This window comes from Lissotriton helveticus, chromosome 3_1 (assembly GCF_964261635.1).
Source record: "Lissotriton helveticus chromosome 3_1, aLisHel1.1, whole genome shotgun sequence".
NCBI lineage: Eukaryota > Metazoa > Chordata > Amphibia > Caudata > Salamandridae > Lissotriton > Lissotriton helveticus.
Genome location: NC_136061.1, coordinates 393,291,638 through 393,311,226, shown reverse-complemented (window position 1 = coordinate 393,311,226; position 19,589 = coordinate 393,291,638). Strand labels below are relative to the sequence as shown.

General features: G+C 43.6%; 1 protein-coding gene across 4 annotated transcripts in view; it reads left to right on the top strand.

The window, feature by feature from the left end:
* DPH1 (diphthamide biosynthesis 1) overlaps positions 1-19,589 on the top strand; it is a 1,923,189-nt gene that overhangs the window by 520,461 nt on the left and 1,383,139 nt on the right. Inside the window, exon 1 of one of the 4 annotated variants that reach the window (XM_078680144.1) lies at positions 18,420-18,593. The exons of the other annotated variants lie outside the window; for them this stretch is intronic. Within the exon in view, the coding sequence (XP_078536270.1) occupies positions 18,562-18,593 (32 nt within the window). The 5' untranslated portion in view covers positions 18,420-18,561. Of the gene's footprint in view, positions 1-18,419; positions 18,594-19,589 lie in introns of those variants that run through there. 4 annotated transcript variants of the gene reach the window in all.

The following is a 19,589-nucleotide window of genomic DNA, read 5'->3' as shown; positions in this document are numbered from 1 at the left end:
ATCTCATGAGCATCACCGAGAAAGACGGCTCCATCGAAGGGGTCACACTCTCCTCTACCCTGACCCCAGAACAGCACCAAAACTGCCGGGAGCTGCTGGGGCAATTTGCAGACCTATTTTCCCTCACCCCTGGAGTCACCCGGTGGTGTGTCCACGATGTGGACACCGGAGACAACCCGCCTGTAAGACACCGAGCTTTCCGAGTGCCCGACCGCGTTCGGGCCTGCATTCAATCCGAAGTGGCCAAGATGCTAGCTCTGGGGGTAGTCGAACCCTCCGACAGTCCCTGGGCCAGTCCTGTTGTCCTGGTCCCTAAAGCCACCGTCCCTGGCACACCCCCGGAGCTCCGGTTCTGTGTTGACTACCGGGGGCTGAATGCAGTCACCCGGACCGACGCCCATCCCATCCCCCGGGCGGATGAACTGATCGATCGCCTGGGGGCCGCCAAATATCTCAGCATCTTCGACCTCACGGCGGGGTATTGGCAGATCGGCCTCACCCCTGGAGCACAAGAGCGATCGGCCTTCTCGACCCCTGATGGCCACTACCACTTCAAAGTGATGCCCTTCTGCATGAAAAATGCCCCGGCCACCTTCCAGAGACTCGTGAACCGGGTACAGGCCGGACTAGAAGAATTCAGTGCCGCCTATCTAGACGACATTGCGGTGTACAGCCGCCACTGGGGTGAGCACCTGACCCACCTCCGGGAGGTCCTGTCGGCCCTCCGACGGGCCGGACTAACAATAAAGGCCAACAAGTACCAGATCGGCCAAGGGTCCGTGACGTATCTGGGACACCAAGTGGGGAGCGGCCTGGTGGCTCCCCTCCAGCCAAAGATTGACGCCATCCGGGCCTGGGAGCCCCCGATCACCCAAACAGCCGTCCGAGCCTTCTTGGGGCTCACAGGATACTATCGGCGCTTCATAAAAGACTATGGAAGCATTGTGGGGCCCCTCACAGAACTGACCTCCAAGAGGCTACTCCAGAAGGTGAGCTGGACCCCAGAGTGCTAAACAGCCTTCGAGGCTCTGAAGACTGCCATGTGCACCGCCCCTGTGCTCCAGGCCCCCGACTACAGCCGAGAGTTTGTGGTCCAAACCGACGCCTCGGAGCACGGCATTGGGGCGGTCCTCTCACAAGTGAACCCTGAGGGAATCGACCTTCCCGTTGCCTTCATCAGCCGGCGGCTGCTGGCCAGAGAACAGCGCTGGAGCACCATCGAGAGGGAAGCCTTCGCCGTCGTGTGGGCACTAAAGAAGCTCCGGCCCTACCTCTTCGGCACCCACTTCCGGGTCCAGACCGACCACCGGCCCCTGCGGTGGTTGATGCAGATGCGGGAGAAAACCCGAAACTGTTGCGATGGTCCATCTCCCTGCAAGGGATGGACTTCACGGTGGAGCATCGCCCCAGCAACGACCACGCCAATGCTGACGGCCTGTCCCGATTCTTCCGCCTCGGCGAGGAGAATCCCCAAGAAGATGGGTGACTCTCCCCTGCCTTCAGCTGGGGGGGGACGCGTGTTGGACTCGGCCTCATGGCGTGGTCCTACCCCTCCCGCATGGCGGGCCCAGGACGACATTGGCCCTCCACCCAGCATCGGGCCGCCCTTTTGCCCGACACTGCACGCCCCAACATTGTTGGTCCGGTCATCATCCCGGACCCCCACTACCGGCCTGGCTCCATCATGGGCCCCTCACGACCTAAGCACGAGGCCGCGCCCGACTCCATCTTGGGCCCACCACGTCCCGACCACGTGGCCTCGGCCCCGGCCCAGGTCCAGCGAAGCCCAGACATTGAGGCACCAAGATCCCCCCAGGTGGTCGAGTGGCCACTCGACAGATCCCGGAGAAAAGGGAGTTTCGATGGGCCTCCAGCCGTCCCGGACGCCTGGTTTCGATCGCCCTCCGGCCTCCCTGGGCGCTGGCTCCACCCCCCTGCCGGGGGTCTGGACACCATCCTCCCGGCCCCTCTGACCCCCAGGCGCGAGGGTCCGGACATCAAAGGACTCCAGTCCTATATCTGGGCCAGCCCCGGAGTAGGACGCCAGTTGTATCCTGGACTGGAAGCCCTGCTGACGCGGTCACGGCCGACACCGGAAGAACTCATTGCCTGTAACCTGAAGAGACCCTGAGAGCCTGCTGGCGCTGCCGCGGCCCACCTTTGCTGTACCATCCTAGGAGCCTGCTGGCGCTGCCGCGGCTGAACCACCTGAGAGCCTGCTGGCGCTGCCGCGGCTGAACCGTCTTGAGAGCCTGCTGGCGCTGCCGAGGCTGAACCACCTTGAGAGCCTGCTGGCGCTGCCACGGCTGAACCAACTTGAGAGCCTGCTGGCGCTGCCGCGGCTGAACCATCTTGAGAGCCTGCTGGCGCTGCCGCGGCTGAACCATCTTGAGAGCCTGCTGGCGCTGCCGCGGCCTCCTCTCCGTTAAGACCACCTGTCGAGTCCTGCTGCCGCGGCTCGACCTCTCGGAACCCCCGGCTCGAGGATTGAGAGCTGTGCGCAGGGTATCCCTTCCTGTATCCATACCGAGACTGTCCCGCTACCCTGTCCCTTTTACAAGACTCTACAGATCCCTCGATCTGCCTGTATATACCGCTGAGGCCCAGCAACCTTTATTCTTGATAAAGCCTAAGAACTTAACCTCTTGTGTGGTGTCCGTTTGTAGTGTTGTGGTTACCCTGCTGCCCGATCCTAGGAGAGGACCCTCACCCAGGAGGCCTCTCGATAACGCTTGGCTACTTCTCGACGGAGGGGTGGACCTAGGGGTGGTCAGTCAGACATCTTCTGCCTCCCCCGGGATCGAGATATATATATATATATATATATATATATATATATATATATGCATATATATATATATATATATATATATATTCCTGAAAAATTCAACGGTCAAACTAATGTTATAGTTAGGCAAGGTAATTTTAGCTTACGTAAAAAAAAAAACAAAGTTCACTGAAAAAAATCAAAGGTTAAGTGATGTGATAGTTAGGTGTTGAAATAATACAAAAACTAATGTGTAAAAAACCATTGAAATTCACTACTTCTAGTTTATTGAGCTAAATCTAACTTGCGCTATGCAATGCGCTGCTAATGACTGATTATATTTTTGTTAATTGTGGATTTCTCGTTTTTTTTAAACTTAATCTAAAATCTAGCTCTCTGCAACGCACGGTGGGTGGTGTTCTTTCTTCCGTCTGCAGATGCCCAACCTTTTGCAACACAGGACTGACAGCCAGACCTTGCCCCCAACTGTTGCACGACCGATGGCCAGGGCCTGTCCCCAGCCCACTTTTCCTCCACCTCACAAGTAAATGTATTATTTGTTTAATTTTTTTCTCTCGCAAGATCGTGGTCTCCTATGAAGTGTCCTGTTCAGGTTACTGCAGGACCATGCACGCTTCACTCAGCGAAGCCTGCACATCCGTGCTGTACCTCACAGGAGGCCGGGTCTCATGGGAGTACCATGGTATGTATTTTTTAAAAATATTTTGGCCCCTGAGGAAGGTCCCTGTGGGTCCCCGCATGAGTGCCGAGGTGAGGGCATTCCCAGCCTACGCCTTTATATCCTATAATGTTTTGATAATAAACTTTTAAGAAGCAACACCATTCACTAATACACCAAAACTTTACATTAGTTATTAGTTTGAAATTTCATTGACACTGAAGAAGCTATCAATGTTGCAAAACTCCGTAACTACCATGAAAATGCATAGTAAAGGCCCACAATGTTAACACAACATGTTGTATTACACGCATGGTAAAGGTATGTGTGGGAACATCTTACATAGATATATAGAATTTTTTAGAGTGGCAGTTTTGGTGCTACACCCACTCCTGAAAGCTGATTGATTGATATGGAATCAGCAGATTCTCATCAATGTATTGTGTTGAGTCACTGCACATTTTTAAACGGTCTCTCTAAACCCTCATAGGTGGTGTAGGTCAGATGTTTGCCACATTGTTCGGATTTTGCATATGGTTTATAGAAATGGGCAGTTTGGGTTGGTTTTGATTGTGTCAAGAATGACGTCCTATTTGACTTAAGTTTTCATCAAGCAACAGTACAAGTTCGATAGTAGATACATTTTCTCATTGGGAGACTGAGGCAGTGGTGTCATCATGATGAATAGTTGGTTAATTGTGTCGGTCCGAATGGAAATACCTGTATAGAACGGCATACACTACCTGGTCCATGTGTTGCACATACTATTTGAAGGTTACCAAGTTATTGTAAATTGTCTGTACCTCTATTTTAGTTTCCTGTCCTAGAACACCATCATCGTCTGTTCCCAGAAATAAGCATATTCCAAAGTTGGCTGGGCGTAGTTCTCTAGAAACATTATTTACAATCAACCCCTATTGCAGCAGGGCAAAAAGCTGACTAAATACAACAACAGCTGTCCAGAAAACTGGCTACAAACACTCACACCGTGTTGTTCAACAGGCTGATGATTTGCTAGATGGGAAATATTTCCTGTTCGAGGTTAAACTTTTATAACAAATGATGGCTTCGTGGAAAAGATCATTACAATTATAGTCAGTGCAGTGCGAAAACAGCCTACGAAACGTGATAACTGTCTTTCTTCAAATTATGTATATTTAGACTGAATTGTTCAATATGGCTTCAAGGGAAATCTATGAGATTAACGAACATGAGACTGAGAATTGAAGATTGAGATACAATACATTTTGCATATATCAGAACCCTCTTTAGAAAGCCACGGGGCAAGCAGGAGCTACTAGGCCCAACATTGCAGGTTGTAGCTTTTTACTCCTGATGTTCCAGGAGTGACTGCATGCATAGTACAAACACTGATCAGCCACTCATGGTCACTTTAAGCCAGGGTGCAGGTGGCACGGGATAGTTAGTGGTGGACACTTTAAGCATGGTCCAGGAGAGTGGGCTACTGCACTGGGGGACAGCTCCTCTGTAGGAGCTGCAACATTATTGCACTTTACTTTTAAACATATTCATCTAAAGCGCAGCATGCCACCATTGCTACAAAATAAATACACTTTTTTTGGCCTACAATTTATAGACTTTTGTTGCAATTGGTGTTGCAATATTTAGCAATGCCAATAGATCAAACTTAATTAATTCGATACCTATTGCATTGCAAATGCTTGTTTTCGGTTCCTAATACCGCAGTCACATGACCGGAATGATATGTAATCTCCCCTGGCCCCCCGCTTCTCTCTCTGTTTCAGACACTTGCCACAAGCAGTCTGCGTTCGGCCGAGAAGTTGTGAAGTGTGCGCGTGGGATCTCCAGGGTAACTCGGACTTTTCTCTTATTTACGTTACACATTTCCAACCAGGGCTAGTCAAACGCTGCTCTCGCTTGCCTAAGTCCCTTCTGTGTCTATCCGACTTGCACCTAATCTTTCATTTGGAACAGTCCCCAAGTAGTTTGAATTTGTAGTTTATTGTGCAGTACCTTAAGCGGGTTCTTCTTTGTGTCTTTTAAAAAATCATATCCCTTACCCTTTCCTCTTTGTTTCTGCATCTATTTTCTTTCTCTATCTTATTTTTTGATTATTTGAAAATAAAAATGTTTTATTTATTTGCATAATTTATCTGGTTATTTTTCGTGTTTCATCACGATGTGACTTACTTTTTGTACACCAGCTTCTAACCCTGGGATCGCGCTGTATTTTGCTATAAAAGTGTTATGATGCAATAAAAATGGTTGTCGGTATTTAAAGATGTGTGGGTCTGTCAGTTGTTGCTGAGTGTAGCAAGGAAACCGAGGCTCAGTTGCTCAGGGTGGTTATTGCGTCAATCACTCATGGTTGCCTGTGGACAGTGGGCTGACTGTTCTGCCTCCTTGACACCTGAATCAGAGGTCGCAGGTAGACCAAAGGACAGGCCACAGGTATCACTGGCTTCTCTTGGCTACCCCTCCCTGACTTCCACAACCTGAGCGGCCTTCTCACAGATGGGTGGTGAAATGTAACCTGGTTTAAGCAGTTCATTGTTAATGGTACCCAAGCAGCTGGGTATTAGCCCTTCGTTATTGATGGGTAAGGTTATGTTCAGTTTTACCTAGAGGGCTAGTCAGAGGACTGGGCATCAGTCTTTTTACTCGGCTTCATCCTGGTGGGGGTCACTTCCGGTTTTGTGTAACGTACGGACGGGGGGCGGGGGGGGGGGGGGGTTGGTCACTCATGGTTGACTTAGACTAGGCATCTACTGGTCAGCCGCTGCTGGTCAGTTGTCCCTTGTGCCTAGTTCCTGATGGCCACTCGTGATCAGGAGCAGGTGCTCGGCTGCAGCTTACACTTGCTCATTTCCGGTAGGATGCCTGCTGTGCGCCATCAGTGGCCACTCACGCTCATTGCCTTGTTTAGCTGGAGGCTGCTAATGAGGGAGGGTGGAGGGGGGACCGCAATAAATACACCCTGGCGCCGGAGCTTGGCCCAGCCTCGGTGTGTTGAGTGCTCAGCTGTTTGCCTATTTTCTAAACACATAATTGAGGCATTAAGAGCCTTCCTTTGTTAAGTTGTCCTTTAAGTTAAAATGCCGACCCTTTTCGAGCGCTTTGCTGGTGCAGTATGATGTGCTGGGGAATTTAATAACAGTCATTAGAGGCAGAGGGATATCATTACATGTAAGAAGACGCTTCATTAGCGATACTTAAAGCCTGGCGGCGCAGCGGCGGCAGAGGACTGCACCGGGCCTGCGGTGGAGCTGCACCGGGCCTGCGGTGGAGCAGGGCCCGCTCCCGGCCTGCTATGGCTGGAGATGGGCCTGCTGTAAGAGCGTGGATGGACCCCTGGTCCCGGGACGGGGAATAAAAGCGGCTCATGCCCCCTCCACTGGCAACCAAAAGCAGGCCTGGCAAATTCTGTCAGACCAGCCCTCATCCTGCACATAAAGTCCGAGTAAGTCAAACCACTGCCTGGAGGGAGTGGTGTTGGTAGGGAGCGTTCTCCCCATAAAACAACTGTTGATGATTGTTAAAAATATGTTGTGTTTTACAATATTTTGCATTCGTTCAATGGATGGAGATTCCAGCCTTGGCCCAATGAATGGTTGGATTGTTCAAAGCGTATTGTAAACTTAACACATGTATTTCGCTTTAACATAAGCGTTCACTACCCTGCACACAAGGTTTGCAAGTGCTTTACAAAAGTGTTCTGATGAACAAAGTCCCGCAGAGCTTACAGTCGAGTGAACCATTATTGTTTTATCAGTAATGGCAATCCTAACAACTTCACAGCAGAGACTAGAGACTAGAGGGTACAAGTCCCCGAGTTTGTAAACTTCAGAGGGCCCATGCACAGTCGTTTAGGAAGGTGGGAGGTGGTGGTCTACTGCCGTGGTGACGATCGGTGCTACAATATTTAAGTGCCTGCTACAAAAAGAGATTTATTGCTATTGCCCAGATTTAGTTGGACCTCAGACATAATTTTCTGTTGCCCACTGGGGACCCGGAGTCTCCGGTGGCTCGTGGTCATGGCACGGGACTGCCAAGGGGTTAACAAGCAATAGCTCTGATTTTACCAGTTGAAGTAGAGTGTTTACCGCGAAGGGGGGTGAGGAGGGTGCTGTTGTGGGGCTCACTTCGGAGCGCCTAAAAGGGCCCCTGGATTTTGAATGTGGGACAGTCCGCATTCGCAGTCCCTGAATTCAGAAGTGTATTGTATTTAGATAAGAGTTTCATAACCATGATAGGTTGAGATGTGCCTTAATTTGCAACTGGTCTGTGGGTATATTCCTTATATAGAGTGACAGATTGGTGGTGGTTTGTATCATTTGAAGCAAACCTAGGTAACAAAATATTCGAGATATGTAGCACATCATGTAAAGGACACACTTGTAACTTGTTTCACCTGAAGCACAAGGAGGCGGTTAGAATCCATAGTCGGCTGCAGATTCTGTTCTTGGCAGCAAGAGTTTGTAAGTGAGGCAAGCCCTTTGGATGGATGGTGAATGGATGGTAGGAGGACCAGCTACCAAAGGCTGATGTCTCAGTTTTTTTGTGTGTTGAGCTTGAAATTTTACATTGGCATTCAGTGGTCAAGAGGTTGGAAGTATGAGCCAGTGGCACAGGAATCAATATGAGAAGGGCCTTCAAGTTTTGACATCATTTGCAAGTCATCGGCATCAGCAGTTGAGGTTGCAGGAAGATATGTACTGGGGTAGAGGTTTAAGAGGTGGGGGCATTAAAGAGGAGGGTACAGAGCTGAAAGGGCCATGTGGCATTATAAGGGGACTGATGGAGAGGAAGGTAGCAAATCCTGTGCATTGTATTCCAATTGTTTGAAATCCCCAGAGAATATGAGATGTTGAACCTTGTCAAAGGCAGAGGAAAAGTTCACTAGTGTAAGCGTTCTACTCCATTTCAATTCACTGTTTCTTGACGCTCTCCCATTTTGCAATAAGTGCGTTCAGGGCCTTTGCCAGGGTGGGTTCGTATCTGCAACACTATTCTGTTCATTAACCCTCTCAACTAGGTATACAAGTTTTATGAACAGATGTTTTATATTAATGGGGTGGTTTTGTTGAGGAGGGGATAACACACATGCAGAAAAACATAGCACACTGAATGAGAGCAGAGCTAAGGGTGCAAAACTCAGAAATGAAAGAAATCAATCACTGGCTGAGCTTTTGATTTAAATTTAATTTAAATTTAAATTCTCCTTGAATAGATGCAAATGTACTGCTTTTTGTATTTAACAAACACTGGCAGTAGTACGCTTGGAAAAATGTACCCGTTTCTGATTTCCAGGAATAATACTGGCAATCAAACAATCAACGGGGGGGGGGGGATACTTGCAAATAGTCTTACCACTGACAGTCGCACTGGGTAGCATTCCAAACCACAATTTTCCAACCACTGTGCCACAGAGGGTCTGATTTAGGGAGAGTAACGGCAGACAGAATAGCGGCAGACTTTGTGTCCACCACCCTGCCTTTATTCTGCCCACCAAATTTAGAGATATCTGCCAGCCCTGCGGGCATCTCTATACACTGGCAGAAACTTCAGTCATGGTGGTTGCTGTCAGTGTAGGAAAAGTTTCATGGGCAACTCTGTCAAATATGAGGGCTGACTGATACACTTTTCTACATTTTTTTATTTTTCAAAAACAAACTCCCAAAGCATGACTTTATTAAAAAAAAAAAAAAATGAGCCCAACACAATGGGAGTTTTCTCCCATAACTTTTGAAGTCTTTTACCGCCAGGATATATCCGGCAGTGATGAAATTAGAAAACAAAGCCATTTGACTGTCCGGTCGAAATAGACTGGACAGTGAGATTGGTTACCTCTGACAATCCTTAATCCGTAGGGCCATCGGAGGAAATTTTGCATCAACAGAGTTGAATTTACTTCATTGGTGTAAACGTGCAGTCCATCTGACTGAAAACCGGGCAGGTGAACCTTCAGTTTTGAGGGCAGGGTACACCAGCGCCTTTGCAATGGGTGTACCTGTTCGGCAAACTCCAAATCAGCCCCAGAGGCCCACTTAGTGCAAATCAGTACTGACCCTGCTCCTCATGGGTTCAGTCCATCCTGGACCTCGGTAATCTTATCCATTCCCCCAGCGGTCAACTGCTTTTTTATTTGGGAAAATTAAGATTCACATACCCCGAATTTCACTGACTAACTGAGGTATGTCCCCTGGCAGCTCAGTTGTCTGAGGAAGCTTGCAGGATGGTCCTGCTTGGTGATGATATGTTCCTCATGCCGTGAGTAGTTGCAGTCCACAGATGAGCTCTTCTCATAGGCAGGCACTAGCTTTCACTCCCTTGCTGACAGCAGATAGCATACATCTTCAGCACGCAGGAGGCATGCTTCAAATCTGTTCAGGTCTTCAAGGTACAACTCCCCAGTGCTGGCTGTGAAGGCCATTCTGTAGTTGTTCCATGGAAGCTATACTTGGGTCCAACTTCCAATCAGCATGGAACATTGTTTGAAAAATGAAGGAATCAAGATCCTGAGGGAAGACAACCATTTATATAGGCTTCGTTGCCAGACAAACTGCCTTCAGCTGGTTGTTGAATTCCCTAACAGCTCCTTTTCTAGTTGCATATTGGGTTGGACTAGACCTCAATCAGGCAGTGTCCTGCCGGCTAGTCTGACTGAGTATGGGTAGTTGTGTGGTGGTTTGTGGGCCCATTTTATAGTCTGGCGGGCAGGTTTTTTATTGTTGACTTCTGCGAAAAAAACACAATCCGCTCCCCCTTTACCTGTGGAAATCGCCATAGATCCTCCCTCAATCCTCCCAAAAAACCATCAGAGACTGAAAGAAGAACAAAGGAAGGACTTTAGAATGGAGGAGGGGATGAATCATGCCAAAATGCCGCAACGAGGAAAGACTTTTCGTTTCAGGTGAAGAGGGGTGGAGTAACCACACAGAAGAAAAAAATAGACCAGGAAGATAATGCGTAGGATCCCATACCTCGTTTTGTGAGTACACCGCATCAATAAATGGCAAAATACGTAAACCAGAAAAGCCTCCTAAACCCTTTTTCTGCCCGTCCTCCTACAACTTCCCTGATATTAAAAGAAACATTGGCTGCAGCACTCTCTAATCCATGCAGTCTTCCATACCTTGCAAAACATTTACACAGCATGTCTTTACAAGTTTAAAACTCCCCAATTTGAAACATGGGCTAAGTGTTTAGATTTCTAATTCACTAATGGAGACCTATTTTGCCGGGACCTATTTTTTGTCCCACTCCGATCCTGGTTGCAAAGGAGGTTGCCACTTGCCCCAGGTGAAAGGAATACTATCTAAAAGCTGATTTTTTTGCAGGGAATCACAATATTGTGAGCATCCATCTCTTGATCAGGATTGTTACCCATATGTCACGGTAACATGAAATGATATAGTAGTCGCTTGCAATGCACTTAATGCAACTCTCAGGCCACCTCAAAATTGTATCCTGCCGGTGAGATGGGGAGTAATGTTTAATTTTGGACACTGAATTTAATGTACCTTAGTGGCCTCAGAGGGGTCAGTAGATCTCACCACCAGAGTTCACTAAGAAGGCTGTATGACAAACCTGATAGTCTGCCATCAACCAGGAGGTCTCCCTGCAAATATGAATGGGATGTAATTTCCCTGAGAATAACTAGGCGGCCGCCTGGAGCTCGACTGTCAGAAATGCAGAGTTAGCAATTGGGAGGCCAAGTCAAACCCAACCGGGAGACCTTTTCATGGGAAAGATGAACTAAAAGCAGAATAGCTGCAGCAAACAGCTGAGGACTTTCATTCTTGCACTACTGAGAGGCCATACTAACGCAAGCGAGCACCGAGATGCACAAACAGGCAGACACATGCAGTCCTGCAACCCACATTCTCCTCCTCCCCACGCACATCCTCGTAGAGACACAAACTCAGGCTTGGTGCACGTGCGATCTTTGTTGGTGCTCCCCTATCCACTGACCCATCACCCGCCCCCCCCAACAGTGCCCCCCCAACAGTGCCCCTCATAGTCTCCTTTTTCACATTTAATTAATTTGATAGCACTATTCTTCCCAAAGTAGTGTCAGTGTGCTTTATATCACCCACTCACATTATACAGAGACAATGAAGCAGTTTGTAAATCAATGTATAGCACAGTTACATAAAGCAGTGAGAGCTACTAGTTGCAGGAGTTGCATACCATCCATAGGTATTGTATGTTAAGAGTGCTTACTCTGGAGAAACACAAACACAGGCTTTAATATGTAACGCTGGGACTGGGGCTGTCTGCTCTAATCAGTATAAGAATGTGTTACTATCAAAAGAGACCATATTCAGCAACCTTAGAATAACAAACGCTTAAGAAAAATAACAATGTGGTTCTAAACCCAGGCCATGTGATTTGCAAGCCGCTCTTTGATGCTGATTCAGAGCTTCTGCTCGGATAGCTATTGGAAGGAATGTCCTTTAAACCTACAGGTAACAAAAGGATCGACGAGGCAAAAGTACTCACTCCACTATTTACATAATACACAAATCTGAGATCTGCCTCTTATGTTGTGCTTTGCAGCAGGAACAATAACCCAATGTATTACTTTACAATGAGTCATAACTGTGACTAGAGAAAACTCACACCTCTCCAGCTAAGTACATTAATCACCAGCGTTATTAATATTTTTACTATCGCCTGACAACGAGCTCTGCAGCAGGCATCTTTAACTCTATAGATAATTTCAAATGCAGCGCCTGCCCAAGTTTGGTGCCCCGTGCTATGGCACTAGTTGCACCGCCTTAAAGCTGGCACTGCAAAAAACACTATAGCACACTCACACACACACACACATTCGATCATGCTACAGGAGACAAGCCTAATTCCCCCCAAAGGCCATGACAATTATTGCCATAGGAAAGTCAGGACTGCGCTATACCTAAACAGTCTCAGTTCATAATCCTAGTGGGGCAATGCACATAGGATAACATAGGATGTTACATACTTGCACAGGTGAAGAGATCTGGCTTCACGCACAACAGTACTAGCCAGAAAAGTGCAAATGGATGAGATTTTTTATTCCACCTCAGCCGAAGAGACCTCTCCGCCTACCCACATCAGAACCAGGGACTTGGGCTCATTCCAAATCTTCACCCTCCACAGAGAGATCCAAGGGAGACTGGCAAGAAGGAAAGCAGGCAAGAAACCTCATACATCTTCCATTTTTATACAAACCAGAAACCACAAAAAGGCTTAAAGGAAGAAATACAGGAATGGAAATTCCGAGACAGAGAAACAGAATCTACGAGAAGAGGACAGAAAAAAATAGATTATAAGGTGCACAATGCTCAAGAGAAAAATAAAAATGTCCAACTAAGGTCTACACATAATCTTTAAGGTAACTGATATTCTGTCATCACCCTTCATATTAATGCGGCCATGAGCGCCAACGTTAATCTCACTAATAGCTCACTAAAGCATCCACACCTTCAGTATATTTTCCCACACTCCTGGGCAGACTGCTGCTGTAGACCGGGTGAATTTTTTTGGCAAGATCACTCTGCCGAGATTCCAAACTATGTGGTCAGTATTTTTTATCGCATTCTTAAAGAGTTTGATAACCATCCTAGGCTCTGTGCCTTTTGGCTACAGCTGACCCATTCAAATACACTTACCTTGTGATCTTTACCAGCATGCCTGGTATTGAAGTCTTCTTCCTCACACTCATCTTTTCAAGCTCTTGCTTTTTCCACCCATCCTTAATGGAAATATTCACCCAAACCCCATCTATCTGGCAACCAGTTTAGAATTGTGGTTATGTCCTTGGAACAACTCAAAGGGTGAATGACTCTTGATAGAATGGGTTGTCAGGTGATAAACCAACCAAATGCCTTTACAACTCCTTTACGTTGGTCGCAGTATGATGGAGCGAAGGCTTTTAAGGGCAGTCTGATAAAATTGTTAAAAACTCTTGGGGAGACGCGCGAGCGCGTCAATCAAGATGGCCGCCGCAGTGTGAGCTCCGGTTTTCGTCGGCCCTTTCTCTACAATAACGACGATTTTCATGTCAAAAAGTAGCGTTTGGGGCGCTTGCTTAATCATCTGGTCTCCTACCTGTATGCCGATTTTGGGGCGATTTCGAGCGTTACAAGCCTGTTTCTCAGCCTCCTGGTTCCTGCTCCCAGCTGCATCTTGAGGTACTGCCTGTATTGTGAGGCCAGGGGGTGGAGTGCTTCTTAGGAAAGTGCCTAGCCACGCCCACAGTCCAATTTAGCTGCTGCACCAGTGCTTTTTCAGTGTTTTCAACTGATTTTTGCTCTCCTTCGCTTATTGAAGTATATTTGAGTGCTATTTTGCACTTTTCAGCCTCATTTTTGTCAATTTATGGAATTGTTTACCTCACAATGGAAAATAAAATTCCAGTTAATAATAAAAGGAGACAGCAAGTCTCCCCTCCTCTAGTTAAATCTAAGGTGGTGGAGTCATCTGAACCCTCTCTTGCTTTAATTCTAGAGGAAATTAAGGCTTTACGCATTAACACCGACGTTATTGCCTCTGATATTAAATCTGTGTGCAAAGATATGGCTAATATGTCCATGAAAATTTCAGATAATTCTATCAAGATACAGGATAATAAGAGTAAAGTGGATTCTTTTACTCCTCTTGTGGCTCAAATTCATCCAATGCATGTTCATCTTCTGGAATTGGAAAATCGCAATAGGCAATATAACTTTCGTATTTTTAATTTGCCTGAAGATGTTGAGGGATCTGATTGTCGATTGTACTTGGAATCTTTGCTTCCTGGTCTTTTGCACCTCAAGTTTCCGGAAAAATTTGAAGTGGATAAAGCCCATAGAATCCCTTCTCATTGTAACCCTCGTCACACTAAACCCAGGCAAATGATATTTAAGGTTTTACGTCATCATCATCTTGTTTTGATTCGGAAAGCTGCAAAAGACATTCCCTCACTTTTGGTAAATGGTCACAAAATTTGTATCCATCAACACTTTGCCAAAGAGACAGTTGCTATACGTAAAGAATTTTCTGCATGTCGTCCGCAACTCAGGAGCCTTGGTTTCAAATATGGTCTTTTTGATCCTTCTACTATGCGCATCTGGAAGGATACCTTTTCCAAATCTTTTCAGCGCCCTGAAGATCTGAGGCAATTCCTTGACCAACAATCTCCACCTTCAATGGATACTCATGACCCTAACACTTGACTCTGGCTAGTTAGAACTTTATTGCCACTTTTTTTGATTTTTCTTTATATTTTTCTGGGCTCCAACGGTTTTGGCCATGCTTGTGGAACGTGTGTGCGTTTCTATGTTTCTATATATGTTCCTTGTTTGTTCTTGTCTCCATATTTTCTTTTCCTCCTCTTTTGTTCCTACTTATGGAGTTGCTGTTTTAATCCATCTTTTCTGTCTGTTTCTGCTCTTCTCTTCTTGTTCTAATGCATTCTTCCTTTTTCTTGTTTCTTTTACCTTCCATAATGGCTGCTGTTCATAATGTTAAAATGGTTTCTCTTAATGTAAAAGGTTTAAGACACCCAGTTAAACGCACAACAATTTTAGATTATCTAGGTAGTTGTAAAGCTGATATTTGCTTTGTACAAGAAACTCATATTGATGATAAAATACTTCAGTATATGAATAAAAAACGGGTTGACACTATTGTTTCTTCTCCGGCTCAAGGAAAGAAAAATGGTGTGGCGATCTTCTTTGCAAAACGGCTTCATTGTCAGGTTCTGAATACATTTTCGGATTCTGAGGGTAGATATATAATAGCTAAAGTTAAACTTCATGACTCTACTTTCTTTTTGTTTAATATTTATGGTCCTACAGCAGATGATCCTACTTTTTGGTCTACTATTACTACAGAGGTTTTGAAGTTCGGTAATGTTCCCATTATTGTTGGGGGTGATTTTAATGTTATAGCTGACCCATTGTTGGATAGATTGTCTGCCAATAAATGTAGTCCTCCCAAAGTATTTCATGCCTTTAAATTGTTTAAGCAAACCACCAAATTAGCGGATATTTGGCGACTTCATTTCCCTACTGAAAAATGTTTTACCTTTTTTTCCAACCCTCATAATTCTCATTCACAAATTAATTACTTTCTCATTTCCCAATCTCTTCTCCAGACAACGTCTACTCCAGTTATTGGTAATATTGATATATCAGATCATGCTTTAATTTCTTTTGTTTTAAATATCTCCTCTACCTTTACTAAACAAACCAGATGGCGAATGAACACTAGTATTGCTCTCCATGAGCGTAATAAACCTAAATTATTGCAAGCTATCCAAGATTATTTTTTGTTTAATCCAGAAAACTCAACTTCTGTAGTCAATAGATGGGATGCATTTAAGGCTTACATTAGAGGTGTTACAATTTCCATTATGGCTCATGAGAATAAATTGTTTAACACGAATGTTAAGCATCTGGAAAAACAAATTGCAAAATTTGAAAGATTATTTATTACCTCCAATAATCCCCAATACAAATTAGAATTACAAAAACTTTGTTATGAATTTAACTCTATTCTTAGTAAAAGAGCTGGAGTTCAAATAGCCAAATCCAATGCTAGATTTCGTTTTAACTCCAATAGGTCTGGGAAACTTCTTGCTAATTACCTACGTATTAAGAGATAGAACACAAATTACTTCTATTCGTAATCCCCATGGTAAAATTGCATTGTCACATAATGATATTGTTCAAGAGTTTCTTGACTTTTATTCTAACTTATATAGTAAACCTGACCTATGTGATAGTTCCTTAATTGATGCCTTTTTACATTATTCTGATTTGCCACAAATTTCTTCCTCAGATAGAATTGGATTGGATTTACCTATTTCTAATGAGGAAATTCTGACAGCCATTAAATCGCTTAAGCAAAATAAATCCCCAGGCCCTGATGGTATACCCGCTGAATTTTATAAGGAATTTCAACCCCACCTTTTACCTTATTTATTTGAGCTGTTTTCGCATTTTAGTTCCTCTGTGACCATTTCAGGCTCTTTTACTGATGCCTTAATCATTGTTCTTCCCAAGACCGATAAAGATCCCACTCTAGTTTCCAACTATCGCCCTATATCCCTAATAAATCAGGACTGTAAGTTATATGCTAAAATTCTTGCCACTAGATTAGCTCCAATACTCCATTCTATTATTCATCCTGCTCAATCCGGATTCATGAAAAACAGATATTCAACCAATAACACCAGAACCCTACTACATGTTATTGAACAAAGTCCTAGCATTCTTGTCCCTGCTGGAGTTCTGGCTTTGGATGCAGAAAAAGCCTTCGACAAGATTCATTGGCAATTTTTATTTTCAACTTTATTGGCATTTAATTTTGGTCCCTCCTTTATTCGTATGATTTCTGCGTTATATTGTGCTCCCACTGCTCGTTTATTTATTAATGGTCAAATTTCTACTCAATTTTCTCTTTTTAGAGGAACACGTCAGGGCTGCCCCCTTTCCCCTCTTTTGTTTATACTAGGAATTGAACCTTTTCTTAATTATATACGTAAGTGTGATAATATTCAGGGTATTACCATTAAAGATGTTACCATTAAGACTTTGGCTTATGCAGATGATGTGTTATTGTTTATTAGTAATCCAATCTCATCTCTTCCCTCCTCATTTTCCATTAATGACAAATACTCGGCAATTTCAGGTTACAAACTTAACGTTAATAAAACAGAATTTTTCCCTTTAAATATGCTATGTAGCCCTGATATGTTACCTTTATCTGATATTGTTTGGCAGAAACATAAACTGAAATATCTAGGAATTTTGTTTGCATCCTTCTTGCCATCAACGTTAAAATTAAATAGTACTTTTATTCTTGATTTTGTTACAACTAAAATTGCTAGGTGGTCTTCTCTTCATCTCACTTGGTGGGGAAGAATGGAATCCATAAAAATGAATATTGCTCCTAAAATATTTTATTTCCTTGCTATGATAACCACTCAATTTCCGTTAAATTTTTATAAAGATATTGATAACCTGTTGTCTAAGTTTTTATGGTCTAACAAGCGTCCTCGAATTGCTTATAAAAAATTAAAAATACCCAAATGTAATGCTGGATTTGGCATTCCTGACTTTTTTCTTCACCATAAGGCATTCATATTGAAACAAAGTTCTTTGTGGTTTACTATTTCACCTGTGGTTAAACCTCCTATTTGGTTTGATATTGAAAAATCACTTATTGCTCCTTTTCCATTACCCTCCTTACTCACAATGTCTCATAAATCTACTGTTGTACACCATTCATCTATACTTAAGTACTCCAGAATAATTTTCAATGATTTAGATGTTAATTTTGCTTCTCCTTTAATTTCTACAATGCATATATCATTGTGGCATAGTGCTATTATCTAATTAAATAGAAATGTGAATTTTTGGCACTCATGGATTAAGGCAGGCATATTTTATCTTAAAGATGTATTTTATGATAATGCTTTTATTCCTTTTCATGAGTTACAATCACAATTCCAATTGCCTAAGAATGATTTAGTTAAGTATCAATCTTTATGTAATTCTATTTTAGATTCTTTCCCGAATGGTGTTCCCTCTGTTGTTTCACTTGATTTGTTAATTTATCTTGCAGCTGTTTTTTCATCTTCTCATGTTGTTTCTATTTTGTATAAACAATTTTCTATTTCATTGGGTACCAATATTGATGTCATTTCTACATTTTGGAATATTGAACTCTCTATCCACTTATCTACTGACTCTTGGAAATCTATTTGGCTTACTAGTATTTCTGGGTGGTTGCCAGTGTCGCTATATCAGACAAACGCATATATTTTATTTAATTCACTCTGGTCACCAGTTCGTCTTCATCGTGCTAAATTAATTCCTTCGGATGTTTGCTGGCATTGTAATTCACAGCCTGGGTCCCTACGTCATATGTTATTTGAATGCCAAATTATTTCTAAATTTTGGTCGGAAGTTTGGGAGGTTTCGTTAAAAATATTACCTATTCACAATGTTTTATCATATCACTTATTAATTTGTAAATCAGTTATGCTTAGTCATCAACTTTCAGACTGTAATGCAAAATTGTTTAATTTCTTAATTTCAGCTGCGTTAAAATCAATTACTTTTTGTTGGAAAGATGCTTCCTCTCTATCTGTTCATGCATGGTGGTCATGGATTATCTTCACAAGAAGAGGTGCCCAATTATCTTTACATGGAGTTAATCATAACCATGACTCTTTTCAATCCTTTTGGTCTCCTATTGATTCATATATGTTGTTACAACAATAGTGAGAATTGATGTGTTTAGATTTACGGTATTGAGATGTTAGCAGCAACTCAGCATTACCTGTGTGTTGATATCTTGTAATCCCTTTACCCTTTTCCTCCTTCCCCATACCATCATTTTATTTTTCCTTTGATTGATTTCTTACTTAGAGTAATTTCATGACCTATTCTGTTCTTTTCATTGTTTGCTTTAGTCACTCAACTGGGTCTTATTGATATGTATTGATTTTCGGTATTGTCTTTGTCTTCATTTTGAAATCTTAATAAAATTATTCTGAACTACAAAAACTCTTCCAGTTCATGAGAGTACAAATGGACACAGTTATCTTTTTGAGTACTATTTGTGACACCCTTGTGTTAAAACGTGCTTCTAGTTGTAGTATCACTGCCTCGGATAAAATAGCACTAATACTTTAAATCTCTGGGCTCCTGGATAAAAGCTAAACCGCTCTAAATCAAGAGAGAGGGACACAACGACCAAAGGGGTAGGGTGCCTATAAAGACCAAAGTCGGCAGGGAAGCCCACTTTGGCTACACTTGTTACACACCACACATCAATTTGCCAAAATACTCTTTACTTACCAGTCATATGGACAAAGAGAAAATGTATTCAGAATAATTAAAAACAAAGAAATTAAAATTGTACAAATGTATTCAGATATCATTAAAAACAATAAAAACCATATATAACATTGTCATCAAAGTCTGGATTATTATCCTGACACAAGCAAGAAAACAAGTAGATATGCAAAAACAGTAACAATATTAATCAATTAATACACATCATTACAAAAAAACAGTACACAATTGGGAATATGCTAAGGAAAAATCAGTTCCTATTCCAAGAGAAAAACTACAGTAGTCAAACATAGATAAATTATAGGTAAACAGTTATAATTTAAAT